We start from the raw sequence: 26,386 nt of genomic DNA, 5'->3' as shown, positions 1-26,386 counted from the left end.
CACTGTCTTTCGTGAATATTCCAATAGTATCAGTATTACCAGAATAGCATGTGCCCAGAGCAGCTGAAGAAGGAAGGACCATACGTACATCTGCCTGCCCACTGTCGGCCACACTGCTTCTCACTACACTTTGCACCGTCATTTTGCATCCTCTTCCTGTTCTTCCCTGGCTGAATCTTTGTCCTTATAACAACTATCGTAATTTAAAAACAATCCCCTGATTCTGAGATGTTTTTTCCATTTTACAAGGCCCCAATTCCCATGTGTTATCTCTCTACTGCAGCAAAAGGGGGGCCATGCTGAAAATCCATTGAGAGATAGTGTAGCAGAGTGGGTAGAGAGGATGGGAGCTGGAGTCAGGAGGACTTGGGCTTCTGTTTCCTTATCTGGGAAATGACACGATTGGACATGATGACTTCTCAGATCCTTTCTAGCTCTCAATTTCTGATCCTAAGATCTCAGTTGTGGTTTTGCCACTAACTCATTGTAGAGACTGGGATGAGTCACCTGCCCTCCCTGAAATCTGTTTCTCCTAGTTATAAAATGAGGGGACTGGGGCAACTAGGTGGCACAGCAGATAGAGCGCTGACCCTGGAGTCAAGAGGACCTGAGTTCAAATCCAGCCTCAGACACTTGATACTTACTAGATGTGTGACCCTGGGCAAGGCACTTAAACTTGAATGCCTCTCAAAAAAACAAAAATAATTAAAATAAGGGGACTGACTAGACCCAATGGCCTCTAAGTTCTCTTCCAGTGATATCATCCCAAGATTCATTTGATTTTCACAATAGTCCTATAAGGCAAGTAAAGTAGATCCTATGGCCCCCAATTTATGTGTGAGAAGCTGGAGGACTGAGGTCACTCCCAGATCACTCAGTAGACAGGTAAGAAGAGCCAGGACTATCGCCTTTTCTGATTTTTGAGTCCAGAACTCCTATCATCCCTATACCACAATGCCTCATATAGATAAAACCTGGAGAAATGGAATACACACCCTAAAACGTCTCTGAGGTCTTAGTAACAGAGCTATTTTTAGTTGAAAGCAGGAAGCTGTGTGGAATCAATTACAGTAACTGAATGCCACACATCGTCTAAGGGAGGGGTGGAATGGCACTAAATCAATTTCACTGAAATCAATTTCTACTGTCTAAACAGCAGAGGAATGAGGTGCAGCTTCCTTCCTAATGCAAAGCAAGAAGCTATTGCTACTTGGTCTAGGAGGTTCGGACAACATGAACCTGTCTTGTTTTTCTATATATAGATAGATACTATATCAGAAATGTGATTAAGAGCTTCAAAGTGACCAGGTTGTCCATTTAATTTAAAATGTATTTATCTGATCCCCTACTATATACAATGTATTGCTTACAGACTTTCTGCCAGGCGCAGAATCACTGTGAAGTGGCGGCAAGTATTCAAATTTGCACTAATTGAAGTTATAATTATGTAAAATATGGTAACTGTTTGAGATCAGTAGGAATATGCAGTATGAATTCAAACAATGCTATGACTAAGGAGAGTCATTATTTTAACAAACAGGCATCTGGCTATACTTTACCTTCTGCATCAAAGACAGAAGAAAAGATAGGCCAATTGATATATAAGAAAAAGCAGCATAGATGTTGGAGGTTCTTCTGAGGAGCTGTCTGGTTAAATAAATCAGCTCTTCAAGGAATAGAGGTCAGAGACTTGTATGTCTAGTGTAGCTGCAAACCTCAAAGGGGGATGTATTTAAACCTGAACCACTTTAGTAACTGGGCTTAACCATGATCTCCTCTATAAAAGGAAGGTTTTATAAGCTTCTTGAGGAAAGGGCCCCATTTCATTACTACTTTTTATACCCCTTACTTGACACAACAATTCAAAAAGTATTTCAGACTATTTCAGAGTCTATATTCATTTCAGACTATATTCAGAGTTTCAGCTTTCAGATAGTCTTCTCTCATAGATACAAGCTCTAGGTTCATAAATCAGAATCTTACGAGAGATTTCAGAGGCCACCTAGCTCAATTTATAGCTGACAAAGAGTATGATAGGCCTGACAAGTGATCATTTAACCACTGCCTGAAGGCCTTTAATAAGTAGGGACCCATTACTTCCTTTGGCAGCTCATTCTGCTTCGAGATGGATCCAATTGTGAGGAAATGTTTCCTTATATAAAACCTAAATCAGCCACTAGAAAACTTCCACCTATTGCACCTAGTTCTGTTCTCTGGAATCAAGTAGAATAAATCTAATCCCTCTTTCATGACCCAGGCCTTCAAATACTTCAATATAATCACGTTCTTTCTGTCTTCTTTGCTCCCCTTAAAAAAAAAAAAAAGAAGAAATTCCTTCAAGAAATCCTCCTATTGGCAGTGCAGAGTGTTAGGTGCAGAATCAGGAAGGTCAGAATTCAAATCCAGCCTCAGAAATGTATTTAGCTGTGTGACTCTGGGCAAGTCACTTAACTTCTTTATGCCTCAGTCTCTTCAGGTGTAAAATGAAAATAATATCCTCTATCTCACAGGGTTGTTGTGAGGATGAAAATGAGATAATATTTGTAAGGTACTTTGCAAACCTTAAAGTGATGTAAAAATGCTAGCATAAATATATAATATAAAATAAGGTAATATAACATATCACAGCATAACAAAATATAGATTAATATGATGCACTATACCCTATATGTCGGTATACATATGTTTAATATGTACATATGTGTATATCTCTAGGTGTATGTGTATATGTGCATCTACATGTGTGTATGTGTGTGCATGCACACAAATACAGACACACACTCTCCAGTGTATCAATCCTTTCTAAAATGCCCAGAACTGAACACAATATTCCAGATGTGGTTTGATAAGAAGGATTATCACTTCCCTAATCCTGAGCGTAATTCTTCTCTTAATGCAGACTAAAATGGATTAGCTTTCTTAGCTCACACTGTTGACTCACATTGAGCACGCAGTCCACTACAACATTAAGATCTTTTTTAATACGAATTGCTACCTGGCCTTATCTCCCTCATCTTGCATTTGTGAAGATGATTCTCTGAGCCTGAGAGTAAGATGTTACATTTTTCTTTATTAAATTTCATTTTAATAGATTTGGTTTCACATTCTCACATCAAGATTCTTTTGGATCTTCGCTGTGTTATATGTGGTTCCCAAAGCCCATCCCCAAAACATGGTTACATAGATCAAAGAGCTAAAGTCAGAAGCCCTGGGTCCAGACCAGCTCCACCACAGGCCAGCTCAATGGCTTTAGGTAAGTCTGTGTCTTATGAATTTGGTCAATTAACCTCCCTGGGTTTTAGTTTGGGAATGTCAACATGGGAAAAGATCATTAATAATACACATTTAAATAAACAGTTCAAAAGGACAACAGAATTGTGGATTTTTAAAAGCTAAAATGGACATTGGAAGCAATCTATTCTGAACATACCTAATATTACAGATAAGGAAACAGAAGGGAAGGATGTTTAAGTGACTCACATAAAAAGGGACTCAAAACCAGGTCTCCTGTCTCCTAGTCCACTGTCCTTTCCACTTTAGCATTTCTACTCATGTGAATCAGCTTCACTTTAAATTCAACATACAAATGATACAGAGCACAGTTTTCCCTACCAATATGAAGTTAAACTCTTCATTAAGTAACTGCAGTTTGATTACGTCTATGGCCCATTAAATCACTAGTTTGAGGAGTCTGGTAGTTTTAATACGATTCTAAGATAGACGTTAGAGAGGTTTAAAAAAAAGAAACAGAAACACAGGATTGAGAATTGGAAGAGAGTATACCCTCTTATTTACAGAGGGAAAACTGAGGCACCAAAAGTTTGAAAAATGGCTCACTAGATGTCACCTGTTTTTAAGTATCAGAATGAGAACAGATGACCAAGTCCTTTGCTTTCTTTTCCAAAGTTCCTTCTGTTACATTAGATGGAAAACATAGAAGAGGGAAGATCACTTTGAAGCATTTGGAAGCGAAACTGTCAGAAGTAGGTGAGCAATTAAAGGCATGGTAGAGTCACATGAAGGCAGCTAGGTGGCATAATGGATAGAGCACCAGAGTTAGAAAGATCTGAGTTCAAATCCAGCCTCAGACACTTATCATCTGTGTGACCCTGGGCAAGTCACTTGACCCTGTCTACCACAGTGAGCTAGAGAAGGAAATGGCAAACCTCTCCAGTATCTTTGCCAAGAAAATTCCATAAAGGGGTCACGAAGAATTGAATATGACTGAAATTACTAAGCAACAAAGTCACATAAAACTCTGTAGGGTATTTTTTTTTCAAGACAGTGGAGACTTGAGTATGTTTGAATACAAAAGTTAATCAGCAGGGAGAGACTAAAAATGCTAGCCAAGAAAAGAATCAAATGGCTCCTTAAATATTTATTAAAATGTTCATTATTTAATATGCTTTAATATGCTAGACTATATAGAGAACACAAAGGTTCTGTCTACTGGCAGTTCATTGAGACCGTCTTTACCTTGTACTGATCAAGTCAAAGAATAAAGATGTTTATTTATAACATCTAATATTAAATGCTTAGTACTAAAATACTGTGCCTACATGAAGGATAATAATTCATATACGTTATAAACCCACAACATTCACAAGCTCCTCTAATCTGGCATGAATCCTTGTAACTGGTCCCCAGAAAGTTACTAGTTACCTTCTAAGTCAAACTGCATGATCTTTCCTCAGTTCTAATTTTTAATGACTTTTCAGTAGCCTTTGAAACTGCTAAGTAGCCAATCTTCTTAAATTCTCTCATCCCTTGAGTTTTTATATAATTACTCCTTCCTATTTCTCCTTCTGTCGCTTTTGCCTCTTCTTTTATGCTTTTCTATGGATTGTCTTCTTCCTAAACCCTGTGTCACCTCTCTCTCACTCTCTCCTGACAACTACAGACATTCTCCAAGGGCTCAGCAGTATTGTCTCAATGTCATTCTTTTTGTTCCAACATATGAGAACTACTTGAAAAAGAAAATAAGGTGATAAACCAATGGGGGAAAAGGAGTAGTGTTACCTGCTCTGTTAAAAATGAAGGTTTATAGGCTCCATCAGTAGATTTGTTTCCTGTCCCCCTCATGGACTTCATGTGTGAGACTGCCATGCGCAGAATGGTTAACTTATCTGGTTTTCGAGCCAGGGCACTGCATGTGGGAACCATGTCCGATAGCTCTGTGATGTACTGGGTCATCTTGTTTCTCCTACGCCTTTCAATCTCACTGTGATTCTCTCTATAGGAGAAAAAGGAAACCAGGGAGGGGAAAAAAAGAAGCATCAGCCTGGGTATTGTTGATAATATTTTTTTAAAGCCCAACTAGTCAATGCAAAGTACTCAATTAATTAATCAAGGTCTAAAGAATTTTAAGAACCATGTGTTTTGGAAGAGGAGGTGGGGTTGCAAAAAAAAAAAAAAGAAAGAAAACACTGTGCAGCATAACAGTTGAGAAAGTTTAGCATGCTTAATTCGGTGCGCAACGCGGACAGACTTCTGTAAGCACTTTGTTCTTGGGTCTCTGAATTTTTATTTTCATTTTCTAATTGCTCCAATGTGCCTAGTTAATAACTTTAGTGATAAAACCTGATACGTTTCATTTCACTAGCATAAAATTAATCAAGCAGGCTTAACAGATAACACAAAAATGTCCTACCACTGGGAACAAATTCAAAGAAATGACAATGATTTACTCTGTACTGAGAGGCCAACAATACAGCTGTTCTGCTAAGGTAGAAGAGGACAAAGAATTGTAAAGCTTATAGCTTGTGTTCTTAGTAACACTGGTCTCGTTAATGCCAAAAGGAAGGTATAGAAATCTTATACCTTAATTGACTAAAATGATTAGTTAAAATCCTCCAAAAAGCAGGTATTAATATTTCTATGGTGAGTTCTCTTACTAACAAATTCAATTTAAAACTAAAAGAAGTGTTCATACACAATCTCCTTGTCATGATAATTAACTTATTAATTATAAGAGAGAGTATGCCAACCAATGATCAAAGTTAAACTAACGATGATACAAAGTTGACATCTGGCAAAAAGGTGTGCCTAGAAACATTCTGCACATAACTAGAACAGGACACAACAAGGGATATCCAGCAACTAGTTGGGAAGCCAGTGACAGGAATGACGACTAATAATCTTTAAACAAGGCTCTCTCTAAACTCTGCCTATGTAAGTCTGAGTTAACAGTCTATCTTTTATCAACTTGAAGAACTATTTTGCTGATTATATCTTTACACACAAAGCATACCCTGAGTCCATTTTAAAATATGCAAAGCAGCAGTCCCCAGGAAAGGACTGCCAATGCTTAACCCTACTTGATTAATGTGTACATGACATTTATTAAGCTCCTATTATGTACATAGCACCAGATTAGGCACAAAGAAGCATTAAGTTCTTTCCTTCCAGGAATTCACAGTCTGCCTTAGAAGACAAAGCATGCCCCCGTGGCATAATGAAGTAAAGATATGAAGAAATTATGATTAACTGTGATTTATAGACATTAAGTGCTCTAAGTGATCAGATAAAGGAGATGAGTCTGGGTTAGACAGGGAAGACCTCATGGAAAAGATGCAGTGGTTTATGAGATTGACCCTCAAGGATAGAAAAGATCAAAATAAGCAGAGGAGAGTGAGAAGGGTACCTTAAGCCAAGATAACAGAATGTGTTTCGGCTAGAAAATAAGATGGGCTCAGCTAAGAGATAAGTAAAGAGCTTGGTCTGCTTGTAGAGGAAAATATGTGTAGGGAAATACTGCGGGATTAGGTCAAAAAGGTAGAATAGTCAAACTCTGAGGAGTTTTGAATGGACCATTGAAGAGTTTGGATTTAATCCCACAAACAATGGGAATCTACTGGAGATCCTGAAGAGTTTTAGAGTGGATGCTGCTTATGACTGGAAGACATAGGATGAAAGAGAGGATGATCCCTGATGACTTCTAGGTTTTATTCTGGATGATTAGGACCGACAATATCAAACACCTGAAAATCTATAACATTTGGTAAGGCATCTGAGGATAAGACATCAAACAGGCTTTCCCACAAACTATTCGTTTTGTTAGGAATATGAGATGGTCCATCTGTGGCAAGATACTCATCTGTAAATGGGAAAGAAGAGACCAGAAAAATTCAAGTGAGGTCCCATCATCTCCCAGTCAGGTTTTATTGTGTTAGAGTCAAGGTGAAATTGTTTGCCACCCTACTGTATGTAAGCTCTCAAAATCGTTTTAATAAAAATCGGTGCTTTGTTGTTTGATGTTTTCTTCTCTGGGTAACCTAGTGTTGAATATTAGAGTCAGAAGGGACCATAGTTTCCCCTTCCTCACCTTTTATAGTTGAGGAAATTGAGGCCCAGAAAAGTAATGAAAATTATGAAAGACCACACTGCTAAAGATAATGTGTAGGTCTCCTGACTCTCAGACCTAAGATTCTTTCTGGGGGAAAACAAAAGGTGTTGGTAAATTATTATACAAGGATGCTTGCTTTGATGAACTAATTTTGACTTTTTCTTTTCTTTTTGGGGTCTAAGATTAGAGATGTGGAGACAGGAAAAAAATTTGAGGAAGTAGATACTGTGTGGGTTGGGAAGCTGAACCAAAATAGCATGTTTTGGTTAAGGTATAGGCCATGGCTACGAAAATCTAAGACTGCAGGCTTGAAACACACTGCCCAGCATAGCACCTTAGAAGCCTGTCACTGCTTAATAAGTGTTGCAAGGAAGGAAGCTAGGTAAAGGGTTTCTTTATTTTTCTCCACAGAACCTAAATAAAGCTTAAATAAAATTGAAATCACATGTGCATAAAAACTTCACCGTATCCTTGGTATCAAATTCAAGAATAAAATAAACTTCTGCATGTATGCATAGATATCCAGTAATTTTTGTTGCTGGTTATGGGACCTAAGTGAATGGAGGCCAAGAAGGGTGTTAACTAACTTGAACCGAATTAGAGAATATTTATAATACCCATGGCACCCATCCAAATAATCAGCAAAAAAAATGCATATCAACTTATACAGTAAAAGCAACTATCCTCCTTGGCTATTATCTACTTTGAACTGCCTTAACCCCAGTGAACCCAAGAACCTAAAAAAATCAATAAGAACATGGTTATTCTTACTAGATGACATACTCAATGTCTCCCAATACAGAAAAAATAAAAATACCAAAATCATAAATTTTTAATACAAGCTTAAAAATCAAAAAGCTTACGTAAACAAAGAAAAAAAATTATACTTTGATGCCGGTGAAACAAAACTTCTATTAGTGGAGAGACTGAAAAATCAGTTTGCATATGAACATATCTCCTATTGCTTTGCAAAACAGACTGGTCCTTTGTGCTAAGCAGCCAACCATATACACTGTTAGTCCTTGGGCTGTCTCGAACACTATAGCACTGATACTAATGGTAAGAAGAGAAGCAAAGCAGCCAGGCGTCCTTCAGAAAAGAGAAATCTAAGCATAAACTAGAATTGGGGTTGCTGGGTAAAGCAGTGGAGTACTGAACTTGGAGTCATTTTGATCACTGAATAAAGAATGGAGGATGTATGGACAGACTTGAGGCAGGAAGACTATAGCCAGTAGGCTACTGCAGTAGTCCAGGAGTCAGGTGATAAAGCTCTGCACCAGGATAGTGTCTTTGTCAGAGAAGAGAATGGGGCATGTACAGAGATGCTGAGAAGGTTTAATAGCTAGGACTTTTAAAAACGTTTAATTAAGGTTTAATAGACTGGATATGAAAAGTGAGAGTACAAGTTGAAGATGTCACCTAGGTTTTGAGCTTGGGTGACTGAAAGGATACTTGAGTGCTCTTGACAGTAATAGGAATGTTTAGAGGAAGGAATAGTTTAGGGGGACAGATAATTGGTTCAGTTTTGAACATGTTAAATTTGAGATGTCTACAGGAAAAGTTCAAAGTATCTGCTAGGAAGTTGGAAATATGAGACTGGACGCAGGAAGAGAAGATAGATAAAAAAAATTTGAGAATTTGCATAGAGATAATAATTGAATCTATGAGAGCTGATGAATCACCAAAAGAAATAGCATAGAGGAAGAGAAGAGGACTTAGGATAGAGCCTTGGGGGACACCCATAACCTGCATGATAATCTGGTAAAGGAGACTAAGAAGAAACAGACAGGAAGGTGGAGAATCAGGAGACAGCAGTGTCAGAAAAACCTAGAGAACAAGGCAATCTACAGCCTCAAAGGCTGCAGGGGAGACAAGAAGGACAAAGTTCTTAACTGAGAGGGTGGAGCAGGTGGAGTCATGAGAAGCTTGAGGGAGAATGAAAAGGTTTGGACAAGTCACTATGATGAGTAGGATACTGAATCATGTGGGGTGATGTGAAAGTATTGCCTTGGTCCAGTGAGGGCCCAGCGGAAATTACATAACATAATTTTGTAGTAGATCTAGTCAGCACAATTTCTTGATTTTCTCCAGCTCTATTCAGGAGAATGAAAATAGTAGCAAAGTCAGTGGATGGTGACAGTAATCCCAGGAAGTGGCTTAGATGAGCTGAAAAAAAATGGATTGAATGAACTTTAAAGGAGGAGAGATTACTGAGGGGTAGAGCTTGCAAACAGCAACGGAAAGGAAAGAGTATTCCAACTCCTCCATCATGACAACCTACGTGGCATGCCAGAAAGGGTGGCCAAAGATGCCATATCTCATTAAGAATGGCCCAGCTCTCAGTGACTGCCAGAAGCTGCAAAAGTTGAGGAAGGAAAAGGTATAAGATAAAAGAGAATGTTACCTGCAGAGAACATATTCCATATAGGACAGCAGAAGGATTGATTAGAACTACAGTAGGACACTGTGAGGGGTGGGGTGGGGTGGAAGCAGGAAGGGAGAAGAAAGAGTAAAGGAGAAGGCAGCAGAAGACAGAGAACAGATCTGAACCATAGTGGTTGGACCAGGGCTCAGAATCACAGGGATAGGAGAATGCTGGCCACTGAGGAATGAATCCAGGCAGATTATCAGTGACTGGAAACAAATCCATGAAAGGAGGGAGAGGATTAGACTGTTCCAGGACTTAACTTGATGTAACCTTACATGATGCAGGTTGTCCTGTTAAATTTTCTGAGGCCCAGCTGGAAACAAATGGCCTTTACAACCTTGGAGCAGGCCCTGTGGCAAAGAATGAAGCTAGAGACCTGGGATCTGTACCTGTCACTGAGCACTCTGGGAAAACTCAGGAGCAAGGGCTACGAGATCAGGACTGAAGCAAGAGCATAAGGCACAAGAAAGCAGGCTGGATCCATGGTTCTTGAGGAAGACCCAGGGGTTAAGACATAAACCACAGGCAGCTGTCAACTCTGGCTTCTGGAGAAGTAGCAATCCTGGGAAGTCCCAGAGATACCAGTGGTAGCTGGCTGGGGCTGGATCAGAGCAAAACAATGCTCCCTAGGACATGTGAGCGGCAAAGACAGAGGCCGCAGGTGGCCAGCTGGAACAGGGAGAAGCAGATCTCCCAAGAAAGTCCCAGAAGCAAAGACCACCCAACTCACAAGGCAGCATGCTTTGTGCTTTTCTCTGCCTCTTCTAGGGTCTTGCTTTCCCATGTTTACTCCATAATTTATTCCTTGAAAGTCCATCCCATCAGATTATATCATCTTGTCCATATCCTTGTCTCCTCTACCAGACCCCGAGACACTTGTCTCAATGACTTCCTCACTTGACTCAATACCTTAATTTGCACTCTTAACCCTTGGGATCATCCTTGGTCAATTTAGCATTCATTCTCACTGCATCTCTTACTTCATCAGCTTCCTTAACTCCTGTAACCTCCAACTCCACTCAAAAATCCCCTGGGGAAGTTACACTTCATATCTCATCATTGAACAAAAGTGTTCCACTTTCCATCCAGAACTCCAAAATCCCTTTCTGACACCAAACTCCTGTCCTTTCATCTCCTCCACAGCCTCCATTCCTGCTAAAACTGACCTCCTTGTGACCTCTAGTCCCAGATCCACTCCTATTCCAGTTCATTTTCCTTCCACCCCAGTCTTGATCCTGTTAAGTCAAGGGTTTCAAACATATGGTCCCAATGTTGCCCAAAGTAGAATAAAATAATGTTAATATGTAATTTTCTCAGTCAATATACAGACCAGGGATCTTAGGGTTCTGTTTAGGGGCCTGTTTCTACTTGAGTTTGATGCCACAGCTGTAAGTCAGTAATTTGAACAACACACTGTTCTCCATTCTTCAGTCAATCAACAAATCAACAAGCATTTATTAAATACTGTTCTATCATGACCCAACTATGAGGCAAGATCTCTCCCAAGGCTAGGCAGAAGGTTCCTTGTCTGCCCTTGCTTTCACTGAATGGGTTTACAGTGCCCCGTTAGCCCACTGAGAGGTGTGAACAAGTATTCCCAGTCCAAGTGTCTTCAGTTCATACCTAACAGAAGAGGCCACAAAGAGACCCCTTGTTGGGTCAGGGCAAATACACTGGTTCTTTGGATATTCACAGGGAAAGCTCAAGCTGGCAGCAAGCAGAGAATGATGATGCATCAATCACCCTTTAAGAAGGCACATAGAGTACAGAGGAAAAGGATGTGGGAATGAAGCCGGGAAAGAGGTGATAGAGAGAGGCATGCAGCACAGGGAGGAGAAGGGAGGGAAAGGGGCATACAGAGTCACTTACATAATTTTGGACTGGAGTTGGGGCAGCATAGAGCTATGGCAGGGGGCAGAGTGATTGAAGGGCAGGTTTTTGGGGTCCCATTTTTATAGGGTTCTGGGCAGGCAGCTTAACTCTTATCTGCCCTACTTTTTGGGTTAGTTCATTTACATATTAATTTCATCTCAAAGTTATCGATGACCCCTTATTAGCATAATGTTTCTCTGGTTTTGCTGAATATCTCTGGAGTGTATCTGCATTTTATAGACTGAAGGGACAGTTATAATGGAATCTGCATGGCTTCTCCTAATTGAATGCATAATGAAGCCTTAATTAATTTAGGAGGCAGTTTCTGCAAGTGGTTTCTATGTTCCCTCTTACACTCTTAATTCCTATTTACTGTTATCTTACACCCATTGCTTACATACCTACTTACTAATTGCTAGATGGTTGGGGAACCCTAACAAGGTACAATTTCAACACATATGCCTATTATGTGCCACACACTGTGAATACAAAAATAAAGAGGAAACAATACCTAGCCTCAGGAACCTTCCATTTATTGGAAGAAACAAAATGAACACATATGAACATGTACAAAACATACACAAGTAAAAATAAGATAATTTTGGTGATAGGAGGTGGGAGATTGATGGGCATGAAAGCCTCATGTGGAGACTGGCATTTAAGCTGATCTTGGAAAGAAGCTAGAGATTCTAGGTGGTATCAAGGAAAATAGGTGGTACAGTGGATAAAGTGCCAGGCCTAGAATCAGGAAGATTTACCTTCCCGAGTTCAAATCTCACCTCAGATACTTACTAGTTATGTGACCCTGGGCAAGTCACTTAGCCCTGCTTGCCTCAGTTTCCTCATCTGTAAAATGAGCTGGAGAAGGAAATGGCAAACTGTTCCAGTATCTTTGCCAAGAAAATCCCAAATGGGATCACAAAGAGCTGGACACAACTGAAAACAACTGAACCACAAAATCCAGGAAGAAATGATTTCCATTCATGAGTGACAACCTATGTAAAGGCACTAAGGATGTCAGAATCCCCTGCTGCTTTGTCTTTTTGCTGTTTTCATCCTTATATCTTCTTAATCCTCAAGCCTGGGTCACCCCTACCATCTGCCCCTTCTGGGCTTACCTGAGACTCAGAAACCTGCTGGAGGGAGTCATAAAACCATGCTGGCTAGCTCAGCTACACATTTATGCTATCTGATCTGAACAGAGTATCTATTCCCTGCTACACACTAATCTTTTTATTCACATCTGCCTCCTGACCACATTCCAAATAGCACCTAATCCAAATCCTTTCTTCTTTTAATCCCCCAACTCTTATTTTACATAGAAATTTGGGAGATGACTAACTTTATTGAGATTAAAGTCACCTTCCACAGGATAAAAAACGGATGGACGGATAAGACAGATAGATGATAGACAGATCAAGAGACAAATTAAAATAGTAAATATAACAAACATAATAAAACTTACTGTGGCAAGCTGGAGACACATATACAAACAAACAAGAAATTTACATGCTAATAGAGGAAGGATACCAGAGAAGGAAGTACTGGAGGGGATATCATGGAGGAATGAGGGGCAGATAGCAGGAAGAGAATTTGTGGCCTGGGTCCCAGTCTGGTAAGTCAAAAGGCTCACCTATCAAAGTCAGAAGACAGTAGTGGAGTCCCAGTGTCTAGAGGGGAACATGCAGTTGGTTAACGAGGCCATGGTAGGAGACTACAGGTGCTACTTTAACTCTTTCTCCACATCTTCAAACCTGTCCATGTGACTAAGTCAACAAGCATTTATTAAGAACTTAATACGTGGCTTTCAATGCTAAGCCCTTGGGGATACAGAGGAAGGCAAAGCAATACCAACCCTGCTCTCAAGGAGCTTATATTCTAATGAAAGAAACATTGTGAAAATAACTGTGTTCACAGAGAGACAGAGAAAGACAGAGACAAAGACAGAGAGGAGTTATATATACATATACGTGCATATATAAGGGATATACACATATGTTTGTGTATGTGTATATGTAGTAAGTGAAAAGTAATCACAGAGGGAAAGGGGGTGGGAGAGATTCATAATCGCCTTTTGGAGAACGTAGGATTTGAGCTGGGTATTAAAGAGAGCCAAGAAAGCCAGGAGGTGGCGGTAAGGAGGGAGAGCATTCTAGGCATGGGGAATAACCAGCACAAATACACAGAGTTGGGAGACACTGTCATACATGACCAAAAGCAATCAGGACAATGTAACTGGATCATAGAGAATGTGGAAGGAAATGAAATCTAAGAAGTCTGAAAATGCATGCAGGGGCCAAGTTGTAAAGAGATTTAAACGATGTTGTACTTTATGTCTGATACTGGAAGTAAGAGAGAGGGATGGAAGTTTATTGAGTAGAGGAGAGACACGGTCAGATTTGTGCTTTGAGAAAATCACTTTGGGAGCTGAGTCAAAGATGGATTAATGTGAGGAAAGACTTGGGGCAAGAATTAGAAGGCCATTATAATAGTTCAGGTGAGATGACGTGGGCCCATCCAAGGGCGGCTGTATGAGCAAAGAGGAGAGATGTCGTGAAAGCAAAATACCATCAATTCAATATCACTTTGCTTCAATCTCATTAGAGGATAGATCTTTAAGTTTATCGACCCACCAGGACTAAACCCTTCAACCTAGCTAACCCTTTTATTTGTACCCTTGCTTCCATCCCCCAAGTCTCCTCCAGGGTCATGCTCCATGAATCTCTCCTTCTCTACTGCTTACTTTCCCTTTGCTTATAAACAGGCTCAGGTCTCTGGTATTTTCTCCTTGAGTTATCATGCTAAACCTTTCTTCTCTTTCCACTGCAAATTTCTATATTTCTATTGTAATACTACCACTTCCTCAATGCCCACTCATTTTTAACACTTCTATCTCCATCACCACTACAAGTGCTATTTCCAAGGTCACCAAGGCTTTTTCATTCCAAAATCCAACAGTCATTTCTCCTTCCCCATCCTTTTTGGCCCATCTATGAGATATGAACTGTGCACTAACACAACCCACCTTCTGGATTTCCTCTCCTCCCTGGGCTTTTGTGACACTGCCCTCTTCTGGCTCTTTTCTTACCAATTCTCAGTCTGTTCATTTTCCCCCTCTAATCCACAGAGTGTATATACTTTATTGCCCAAGGCTTTGTCCTGGGTCTTTTTCCTGCTCTCTGCTCTCTCAGTGCTCTCATCCACTGCCAGAGCTCTGATTATCACCTGGACAGATGACTGACAAATCTACAAAGCTAGGGTTGATTTGAGCTCCATTCCCACAATTCTAACCGACTGCTGAATATCTCTGCCTTCGTGTTATTCTAGCACCTCGTGCCAAAAATATGTCCAAACCAAAATTTATCATCTTTCCCCAAAATGTGCCTTCCTGGAAAATCCCTCTTTCTTCCCATGCTCAAAACCTCCCCTCACCCCTCACTCTCTACGCCTTAACAGCTGCCAAATCCCACTGATTCTATTTCCATGATATCCCCTACATGTCATGACTCCACTGGCATCACCACGCTCATCACCTTCTTCCTGAACTCATGGAATAGACTACTGATTTCCTTTCCCTCAACCTCTACTCCATCCACCATATAACTCTCAAAGTAATCTGCCTGTTTCTGACTTTGCCTTTGGTAGAAAACACACACATATATATAACATATATTTAAAATAAAATATACATGTATATATACACACATATACCCCTGGGAATTAACCTGGGAATTTAGAATCCTTCACAATCTGGTTTCTAATAATGACGATGACGATAATAGCTAACATTTATTTAGTGCTTACTTTGTGCCAGGCATTGTGCTAAATGCTTCATAATTATTATCTCATTTAATCCTCTCAACAACCCTGGGAGATCGGTGCTATTATTATCCACATTTTACAGATGAGGAAACTGAGGCAGAGAGTGATTAAGTGACTTGCCCAGGGTCATAGAGTTAGTAAGTGTCTTAGGCTAGGTTTGAACTCAGGTTTTCCTGACTCCAGGCCAGCACTCTATCCATTGTGCTATATACCTTCCCAGATTTATTTTTGTAACAGTCCCTGTCATACACTCCATACTCTACTCAAGCAATCCTCTAACCTCATCCTGTACTCTTTAGGATGTGGGCATCTGTGCAGGCTACGTCTCACTGCCTTCTAGGCACTAGTCCATTTCTCTACATGCGGAAATCTTTCAAATCAGGCATTACCACCTCCACTAAGCTTTTCCTGATGTCTCCCCTCCCAAGAGAAAGCAACTTCTCCTTCTTCATATTTCATGTCTCTTTTTTGACTTACTGTACTCTACCATTTATCATATTTTTTCCTATATCCATGATGGATGTCCCTCACTGGACTCTCAGTCCCTTGAGGGAAGACCCAGTGCCTTATTCCATCTTTGTAGCCTCAGGCCCTGGAACACTGCCTGCACACAATTCCTTTCTCTGGCTGTTTAAGTCCCATTTTCACCTGCCCAGCAGGTGACCTCTGTGTGAACTGTTTCCTCGTCTGTACAACAGAGATAATAACACCCTTTCAACCTGCCAAAGGTGGAATAAAGTGCTTTGTAAGCTATAAAGTTGCATAATGTTACATAGATGTACACTGCTAACACTATTATTGTTATGCCACAAACAACAGAAATCAGCATCTCTGGGCCTAGAATCCTAAATCCTTATTTTTTGTGTGTGAAGATCCCAGAGCACCAAGAAAATTTCTATCCAAAAGGACAGTCCTTGAGGGAGTATAAATTACAAGCCAGAATACACCACAACAGGTAGATAGACTGGACAATAAAAATATGCATGAAAAAGTGTCACACCTGCCATCATGAAGATTCCTTTCTAAAACAAATGAGACAAATACGAACAGCCATCTTTTTATAAATCAAAAGTTCTGGGTGCCCTCGATCTTTCAGTCCTCAGTTATAGCATGGAGAGTTTCCTGGCTGAATTTATTAGAGGTCAGAAATCCATGCTCCATTTTTATTGAAAGAGGTGAGAAGTTATGAAAAATAAAATTTAAGGTAGGTTTGAATTGTGACAGAGAAGTAGAGTTGTTTCAGGGAAGAAAAAAAGACAAGTGGAGAAGAAAGCAGGACATGAAAGAAAGTACATTGTAGTAAAGAAAACAGAAGTATGACAGAGGGGAAGAGCGCAGCTTTGAACAATAGTGAGAAATTTAAGGATGACTGGAAAGTTGGTGCAAAGGGCTGAGTGAGCATCAAATCTAGGTGTTAGCTCAGAAAGGGAATGTGAACACAGCATTATGGATTAAGTAAAAGTATGCCAAGACTTAAAATAGGAGTCTTGCAGGGAGTAGTTTACAACAGTGTTGATAATACAACAGTGAGATAATATACACTATTGGAAATTTGATTGGAAAAATGGAAAAAAACTAGATAATTTCTAGAACAATTGTCAAGGAAAAAGTGGTACTGTGGTGGAGAAAAATTTGATCTAGATCATAGTGAAATGTCATGTAAGAACAAAAGCTTGTATAGGAATAGGGGTTGCACTTATATTAGTACAGTAAACTCCCGGGGAAGTAAATCTCTTTCAAAGAAGGTTTGTATCTTCTCCACAATCCACAATCTTAAAATTTGTCATTGAGAGGTTAAATGATTGGATCAGAGTCATTATAGGCAGCATGTGTAAAGGGCAGGGATTGCACTTGGGTCTTCCTGGCTCTAAAGCCAATTCTTTAGCCATTAAATACAGAATTCAATGAAGACATATATTTGTATACCTCCACTAATATCCCTCTCTGATAGTTTATTTCAGCACTGGGCTCTGGGTTCTCAAAAACTATGCCAGTGGTACACAAGCTCTACGTGGTTCTACCAAGATAGAAAGGATCTGAGTATGATGGCCTGTATGCCTACTGTCTAAGGATTAGTCTGGCTAAATTCAGAAGAGCTTGCCATCAAGGCAGCTGCTAACACCATGGGCTGCAATCTGTCAGTATAGTGGGAGCAGTCCACCATGGAAAGCAAAGATCCCTAATGTTTAAAAAGGTCTCTGTGAAACTCTTTACAGTTTGACAAAGTACTTGATATGCGTTCTCTCCTTTGATTATCACAACACTTCTGGGGGCAGGCAATTTCTTCATTTCATAAAGAAAAAGAGCTTTAGATGGAATAGCAGCTGCAAGGTCACACAGCTAATAAATGCTAGTGCTTGGGACCTGAGCCCAGATCTTCCAGTGACAAATCCATCACTCTTTCCTCTATCCCATACTAAGTCAAAGAGACTTAGCACTTTGGGGCTTCTTAGGAAAATAAGACATTGGGAGCTGCTCCTTAATGACATAAGGTAGGAGTGGAACAAAAGGAAAGGAAGAGATACAGGTTAAAGTAGTGATGAGATACTCAATTCAGGATGATGGGAGATATTAGACTACTTCTGAGGTTAATGAAAAGAAAAAGCTACAGGAAGAAGCTGAGCTTTAGTACTCATAAGGAATAAAAAGGGCTCATTATCAGCTGTTTTTTAAAATATCATCATTAATCCAATCCAGTGCTCATTTTACAGAGGAGCAAGCTCAAGTCCAGGAATTTGCCCAAGGTTACAAAGGCAGTAAGTGTTTGAGGTGGAATTCGAACCAAAGTCCTCCAACCTAAGAGCCTGAGCTCTTTCTACTATATGACATGACAACCTACTAACTTTAAATATCCATTATATTCAAGTTACTATGTTAGATGCTGGGAATACAAAGTCGAAAACAAAACATTCCTTGCATTCAAGAAACTGTCATTCTACTGGGAAATTATATCACGTCCAAAAGTAAGTAAATATAAAGTAACGCCAAGTAATCTTAAGGAAAGAAGCTAAGAAAGCTAGAGATACTATGAGGCAGAGGTATGGAGGGAGGGCATTCCAGACGGGAGAGATTACTTGTACAAAAGCAGCACCGGAGATGACAGAAAAAACGTTGTGTGTGTAGAACAGCCAGCAGGTCAGTTACACTAGATGGGAGTCATTATGCCCTGTAATTATAAATGAGAAGCTGAGTTGAAAAAAAACCCTAATAATTAATTATAAAACTAAGCCAATTAGAAACAAGCTAAACAGCAGGTACCAATTAAATATCAGCTTCTGTTTCTCTTCTTTACTAATTTCAAAAGAGAATATACTTTCCAAGATTAAGTACGGTTGTGAAGTATGTATATACCTTCATAAAAAGGGAGTTCATGCAAGCTCATTAAAATAGACTTCAGAAATGCTCTAAATCACTATTGATTAGGGGAATGCAAATTAAAACAACTCTGAGGTACCACCTCACACACATCAGATTGGCTAACATGACAGAAAGGAAAATAACAAAGGCTGGAGGGGATATGGGGAAATGGGTTCAGTTATAAACGGATTCAACCATTCTGGAGAGTCATTTGGAACTATGTTCAAAGGGCTATAAAACCGTGTATATCCTTTGACCCAGCAACCTCACTACTAGGTCTGAACCCCAAAAAGGATTAAAAAAAGAAAAAAGACTTTGTACGTACAAAAAATTTATAGCAGCTCTTTTTATTGTAGCAAAGAACTATAAACTGAGGAGATGCCCATCAACTGAGGAATGGGTGAACAAATTTTTGTGGTATGTGATTATAATGGAACACTACTGTGCTATAAGAGGTAATGAGCAGGATGCTTTTAGAAAAATCTAGGAAGACTTACATGAACTGATACAAAGTGAAATAATTAGAACCAGGAGAACACTGCACACAATAACAGCAATAAAGGACGATGATGAACTGTGGATGACTTAGCTATTCTCAGAAATAGAATGATCAAAGATAATCCCAAAGGATTCATGATGAAAAATGCAATTCCCCACCACAGAAAGAACTGACGGAATCGAATGTAGATGGAGGCATACTTTTAAAACTCTCTTTATTTTTCTTTTTTGGTTTGTGTTTTCTTTTGCAACATGACTAACATGGAAATATTTTGTATGACTGAACATGTATAATCTATATAAAATTGCTTACCTTCTCAAGGAGTGGGGAAGGGAAGGAAGATGGAAGAAAATTTGAAACTCAAACTTTTTTTTAAAAAGGGAGGTTAAAAATTGTTATTACATATAATTAGAAAAGTAAAATATAAAACTGTTCACTTAAAAAATAGACTTCAAACTGGATAGACTTTTTAAAAATGAGCAAGGTCCCCATCTAGTGGTCATTGGTTAAAACTGTAGACATACTATTCCTGGGCCTTAGAAAGAGGGAACATGACAAAACAGTAAAAACTTTTTATAAATTCGGTGATGGCAAAATTTCCCAAGGTGATAGCTGGAAGGGATGATGAGAGGATATCTTGCTGTACTCAGTCAAGTTCTCACACAACTTCATGAAAACAGAGTGTGGTACAATGACCCATTTAACAAGTCACTTAACCTCAGAGCCTCAGATTTCTCATTTCTAAAATGGAGACAAGAACATTCATAGCACCTTACATAATTTATTCCAACTCCCTTATTTTACAGATGAAGAAACTGAGGCCCAGAGAGTTCGAATGACTTGTCTAATGATACACCAACAGTAAATATAGGGGGCAGGTTGGAATATCCATTGGCTATCATGTAAATGCAATACTTTAGGCTGGAAAAGAGCCAGATATTTTAGATAAAAATCAGCAAGAGTACATGGGCATAACATAAGAATTGGCTTCTTAATATAAGAATGATTTTGCCATTAAAAGTATTTCATCCACAGGTATCCAGATGGATGCCATCTGTTATATTACAGACAGATCTGTAGGCTAAGGACTTAGTAATTGGTTGCCCAAAATTATATAAGGGTCTCACTCTAATTTTTTATATCCTCCCCCATAAATACTAATACTATTTTATAATTTAAAAGTACAGTACGGATTTAAGAACACAAGGTCTGCAGAAGATCTCAAAAAAATTATTTCCTCTTGCTATATATGATGGCACATCATGCAGATGTAGCCACAGAATGACACAGGTTTTTCTAAAAGGCTCTTGTAAAGTTACCCTCCCACTAAAGGGAAAATGGGCAAGCCAAATAAAAAAAGGCCACCAGGTTTGATTTTCCTTTTTCCTACCTTGCCAACCTCTCTGCATCCGAAATAGTAGGAGCATGTTCCCACCTAGAAAGAAGATACACAGCTATCTAAGCTACGTGTAAAGATTGACTATTCTGGGATATGACAAGTCCTCTCTCAGCGGATCTCTGCAGAACACTCCTACCTTGCAAATTTTTCCTTATCCCCAGAGTTTTGAACATCACCATACCTATAAACAAAATAGGGTAGTAAATTTAAAGGAACAGATCAAAACTAGAATGTTACTGCAAAGCAGAAGGCTAGAAAATGCTTATATGTGTAAATAAGACATTTGTCAGCAAGAAAAAAAAGTTAAGGTGGACAGAGGAGAGAGGTAAGGACTGGCACCTATAGTTTCATTGGTATACACAATTCTCTTGCTAGGAAGTTTCCTGTGCCAAAGCAGGTTGGCACAATCTCTTCAAGTTCTAGTCTAAGAGAGTTGCCTGGAGCACTGAGAGGTTAAGTCACTTGCCCAGGGTTTCACAGTCAATATGTGTCAGAAGAAGGATATGAACTTAGATCTTCCTGGTTTCTAGACTGGCTCTCTACACCAGCTGCCTATAAAACAAATAAAAGGAAAAAAAATAAAAGTTAAATCATTGAAAACTTGGCTCATTAGCAGAAAATTTTTTTCCTTGGAGATATACTAAGTGGTTCCAAACAAGTCTTTCACATGATCTACTAAATGTGAATTCACTGCCAAACTAAGAAACGTTCAGTACAGTTCTTTTAAATGATGCTTCGGTTGCCAATATACATATGTATGTAAGGGTTGGACAAAGTGATCTCTAGGGGCTGCTTCTAAAAATCTGTGAGTCTATGAATATGTACGTATACTTCCATATGCCTTTAAAACACTCCTCTTATGCCAGGAAGTAATAGGCATTGGGTGTGGTTTTCATTGAGATTTTTACTTAAATGCTGTACCAGACCAGGGAGAGGTCACGCAAACTATAAAGAAATCACTTGATATTTCTGATTTTAAAACGTGCCTTGTTTTGCTTAAACGTGTTTTGCGACATTAACCTCTGGTACAGGGCGAGAGTTTCCTAACTCCTGAATCTTCTGCTAAGGTCAGAATATAAGAAGCGGCTAGTGCTATGACCATATTGTTTTACCAGGTCTAAGCAGATGTAGGGCTTTGATCAAAAAGAGAGAGGATGAATCTGCAGAATTTCTCCTCAAACAGGCAAACTGGGATCGAGAAGCCAGCTGTGAATACGATACAGCCAACTGCAAAAACCTTATATGGGGTTTTCCACAGACCATGTTACTAAACAGCAATGTGATTTTTTTTTAAACTTTGCCATAAATCAAAAGGAGGAGGAAAAAGGAAGCCACAGAGCTGTGGGCAACAAGAATACAATTTAATATCTTTTTTTTTTTCTCACTAAGCTGGAGAGATGCTCCCTGGAATTGTTTTGTTTTTTTTTTAAATAAGTCTGAATAGTTATTATGGGAGGCATTGGAAAAGGCTTGCCAGAGGGGATCAAAGAGTCACATTTATGTGCCTCAGTGTCTTGTGATTTTAAGAAAAGTCCAGATTGAATTAGAAGGTGTTTGGAGAGAAACCAAGTATTAATTAGTAGCGATCACTACCATGATTACTGGTAAAAGACACTAAGTAAAAACCTTATTTTTCCTGTTATCTTTCAGTCTGGTAATACATTTGTAACTTTCTTTAAAATGCCATAGTTAGACAGGATTAACAGGCTTGCTTTATTGATGTAGCAAATAGTTCTTTTAGAGGAAAAAGAATAATTAAGTGGTTAAGTCTGCCAAAATTACTGACTCAGCTGACTATGCCTACGGACGCTAAGATCTGATTAAATGGTCAAAACTCAGACGCCATCTTGTCTGGTGGCAGACTATCTGAATGACCTGGGGAAAGATTCTAATAACTTACCATGAAGTTTGTTTCTCTGAAGTTATGTCTTCCCTACCAGATACGGGGATATGCACTCCTGTATTCCTCAGTTTTGAAAGGGTTTTCTGCCCTACCTCAGATCTCAACAGTTACCTAATTCACAAAAGAGGCCTGGCACTCTTGGCCTTCACCTCAATAAACCACAGAACAGGCCCTTTCTAGCTGTCTTAATAACCATGTGAGGACCAAAAAGATGGAACTGAGATATCTGAGAAATCCGCCTAGGTTTCATTAGCGGGAAAGTATTATAATAAAGTTGTAAGGGACAATTCTTCCTTGGTGAAACAAAGGTAAACTGCAGAACCTGGACTTTTCCCCCAAAGATGAAAAGTTCATCACTGTTAACTGTTGTATCAGATAAATATATAGCTGGACCACCAGGGGACAGGATGTGTGGTCAAATTAAGATAAATGCTGTGAGAACGCAAAACTGAACTGATTCCCTTGGTAAGAGGCTAGGACCAGGGAATAGTGTTTCATGAAAGTGAATGTGGTTAAGGCTGCCAAAGTTCCCCTAAGGTCTGCACATGAATGTGCATGCCCACCAGCACATATACTTCTATGCCCCTTCTATGATCTCTGAATTACAGAATTCAATGTAGTCCAACTCACATATTAAAGGAATAACCAATATACTAAGTGCAACAAATAGGTATCCAGCCTGTGCTCAAAGACCTCTAAGGAAGGGAAACCCACCACCTCTCTTGGCAGGCCTTACACTTTTGGAAAGCTCCACCTATTCAAAGTTTTCAAGTCAAAATTTGCATCTTTACAATTTCCACCTACTGCCCCTGATCTCACACAGAGCAAGGCCACTCCCTCTTCAACATAAAAATCATTTAAATACTTGAAGACAACTAAAACATCCTCCTCTCCATTTCACAGTTCTCTCTTCTGAACAGCTCCAGACATCCCCGGCTGCCTTATTGTCCTCTGGTTGCCCAAATTCCTCTCTTTAGCATCTTCTGCAGGAGCCTTATCTTCCAACTCATATTTGGCTCATTTTTTACCGCTATTGCCAATCCAAATTCCTATTCCTTTAATTCATTTCAGCTAAGGGTTATGGAAACAAGTCACTTCAATTTATAATAAAGTTAATCCTCTTGTTGTTCACTTGTTAATCACAATTTGATGCTGGTGGTATTCAAGGAGAATTTTTTGGACCAAATACTTCCCCTTATATCACATCACTAGGCTTATTTCTGCAGAGGAAGAAGGCTAGAGTTTATAAATTCTATCCTCCCTCCCTTTTCAGGGCCAAATCAACCCCCCCTCCTTTGTTCCTTACATCACCAATATCTTGTCCAAAGCCAAAGCTGTGGCCAGACATGTCAAATCTGATTCTTTAAAACACTCACTTTACCCTCATTCATCTCCAATCCCCCAATTCCCACCAATCAATTAACAAACTTAGATTCTACTACCTCTCTACCTCTTATGTCCATCACCTTCTCTCCACTCATACCACAGCCATGCTAACTGAGACTGTCATGGCCTCTCACTTGTTGAGACCTTTTAATAAGTCATCTGGCAATGACCTATTAATTATTCTCCTGAGTTCAAGTCTCTCCCTTCTCTAATTCATCCTCCATATAGTGGCCAAACTGATTGCCTCAGCTGTTAATGAAGTCTCTTCCTTCTATGACCCCAACCCAATCAAAACCACCATCACAGTTGACAGTATCACCTACCCTAAACTCCAAATCCTTCCCCTTCCCTTCCATCCCCAATAAAAAGCCCTTATCCTTATACTTAGCATTGCTGCAAGCCTCAGCTCATTCTGGAATCTATCCTTTCTAATACTATTCTCACAGCTTGGAGACATGCTTTTATGACCCTATTTCCATCTTTTCTTTTGCACTGGGTTATTTATGATTTTATGGTTAGAATGTTCTTCTACAAATAAACATTCCTTATTTATATCTTCTAGTTCAAATTTTAAAAATCAGCTTTCCTAAGGTCTAAGGTATTTTTTTGTTGTTGTCTGACTATTCCTATGTTCCCTTGGCTTTTAATACTGAATGCTGGGAACCAGGATTCCCAGAGGATAACCAGGAGTTACTATAGAAGACTGTGAGTCAAAAACAACTCAAGAAACAATGCTGGATCTTCAAGTCAAGAACGTCCCTTTGATAAATCACCCAGTTTTAGAAAGCAAAACAGACTCCTTTGGACTTAAAGCTATTCCCTCAAGAACCAATACTGGCAGTCATAAGGATTCTCCACAGAAGCATCAATCATTTTTGATGACAGTTTGACGCTTAGCCCTTTATGCCAATGAAATGCAAATATGTTTTTCTAAACTGCTACCACTGAGGGCAGCATCAGAATTCCCTTGGTCATCTTACTTGAGTTTTATTGAGCAAGGATGCAGTATGTTCCTACTGGCTTCTTGGGCTCCAGAAACATAGAAGCTGTTTCCCAATTCAGGGATCTTCCTCCCTGGCATCATGGAAAGAGTAACGACAAAGAAGTCAAAGGCCCTGGGTTCAAGTCTTCTGGTGACTCTACCATTTATGACCTGCATGACCTTGGATATGTCATTTACCTTCCTTTGTTTTCAATTTCTTCTTCTTTTTAAAAAGAAAGGCTTGCCTCTCTTCTGGCTTTAAAGTCTATGATCCTGTGACTCTGCATAACACAGAAGCACCTAGCTTCTGACATTCATTCATTCAACAAGCATTATCTGGCTACCTTGTGGAGGTGACTGGGCTAGGTTCTGGGGGGAAGGTGACATTGGTAATGTGATACAGAGAGGAATAAAAGCTGGAGCCTTTCCATAAAGACTTTTCCATCTCTGAAAATTCAAAGTTACAAAACGGCAAACATGGCAAGCATTTTTTAGTCAGATACAGTTCTAAACCTAGACCAGAAATGTTTAGACAGACTGACTCATGAACAGACTGAAATTTATAAGATTCTATACTTTTATTACTAAATTGTTTGATCAGTTTATAGATATTATCCAGTGTCATGTTATTGTTAACACTGACTCTGACCGCTAAAGGTCATTCTCCATCTCTCTGATCCTCACTTCTTGTAAGGGAAAAAGCATAAATGCTTGGACTCCAGCAATCATGATCTCCTGACATCAACAAGTGTAATCTAAGGGAAAATCAATCAAGAAGGAACTGGTACACAGTTACTTCTGGTAAGAGTTTTCTCTCAAAAACAACAGAAGCATGTATAAATGGACATTAATTTTCAAGGCTACTTGAAGGCTATATTGAGATAAAAATATTCCTCACTAGTATTACCAAATTTAAGTGTGTAGACATACACATTTTATTTAAACTTTAAGAATCTTTCATTGTTGAAAAGTTACATATTTATTTTGACTGGGAACTACAAGATCTTCAGACCAGATGTTGATGTTCTTTTTAACATCTATGATTTTACCCAAATCTGAGATTGTGCTCCAGTGACTTCAGTGTGGGGTCCCTTACCCAAGCATGTATTTAAAGGAAAAGGAAGGACCTATTAAAGATATTATACTAAGGGGACTTCCCCTACCAAGAACAACATTTAAAGACAAATGCTACTGAGGTACCCTCAGATAATCTGCATTAAGAGATAGGATGACATCGATTTCCATAAGTCATGCAAAAATAGCAGGCTTATTATATTAGACTCATCCTCCTACCCCATTAATACCTGTAAGATGAAATCTGTTCCACTGGAAAAAAGGGAGAAGGGAAAGCTTCAGTTCCTTAAAGGACACAAATCTGCTGCTTTGGGTAAAA

General features: G+C 39.3%; 1 protein-coding gene across 6 annotated transcripts in view; it reads right to left on the bottom strand.

Moving 5' to 3' along the window:
- The window catches only part of ARNT2 (aryl hydrocarbon receptor nuclear translocator 2), a 371,710-nt gene that overhangs the window by 155,717 nt on the left and 189,607 nt on the right, over nucleotides 1-26,386 (bottom strand). For 3 of the 6 annotated variants that reach the window (XM_072619149.1, XM_072619140.1, XM_072619176.1), the window contains 2 exons: nucleotides 20,714-20,758; nucleotides 5,020-5,233 (listed from right to left, as the gene is read on the bottom strand). In XM_072619149.1, coding sequence (XP_072475250.1) covers nucleotides 5,020-5,233; nucleotides 20,714-20,758 — 259 coding nt within the window. The remainder of the gene's footprint in view (nucleotides 1-5,019; nucleotides 5,234-20,713; nucleotides 20,759-26,386) is intronic. The other 3 variants (XM_072619163.1, XM_072619154.1, XM_072619173.1) reach the window with 1 other exon arrangement.

The sequence above is a fragment of the Notamacropus eugenii genome, chromosome 1, assembly GCF_028372415.1.
Source record: "Notamacropus eugenii isolate mMacEug1 chromosome 1, mMacEug1.pri_v2, whole genome shotgun sequence".
NCBI lineage: Eukaryota > Metazoa > Chordata > Mammalia > Diprotodontia > Macropodidae > Notamacropus > Notamacropus eugenii.
The sequence above is the reverse complement of the archived record's forward strand: the minus strand, read 5'-3'. Positions and strand labels throughout refer to the sequence as shown.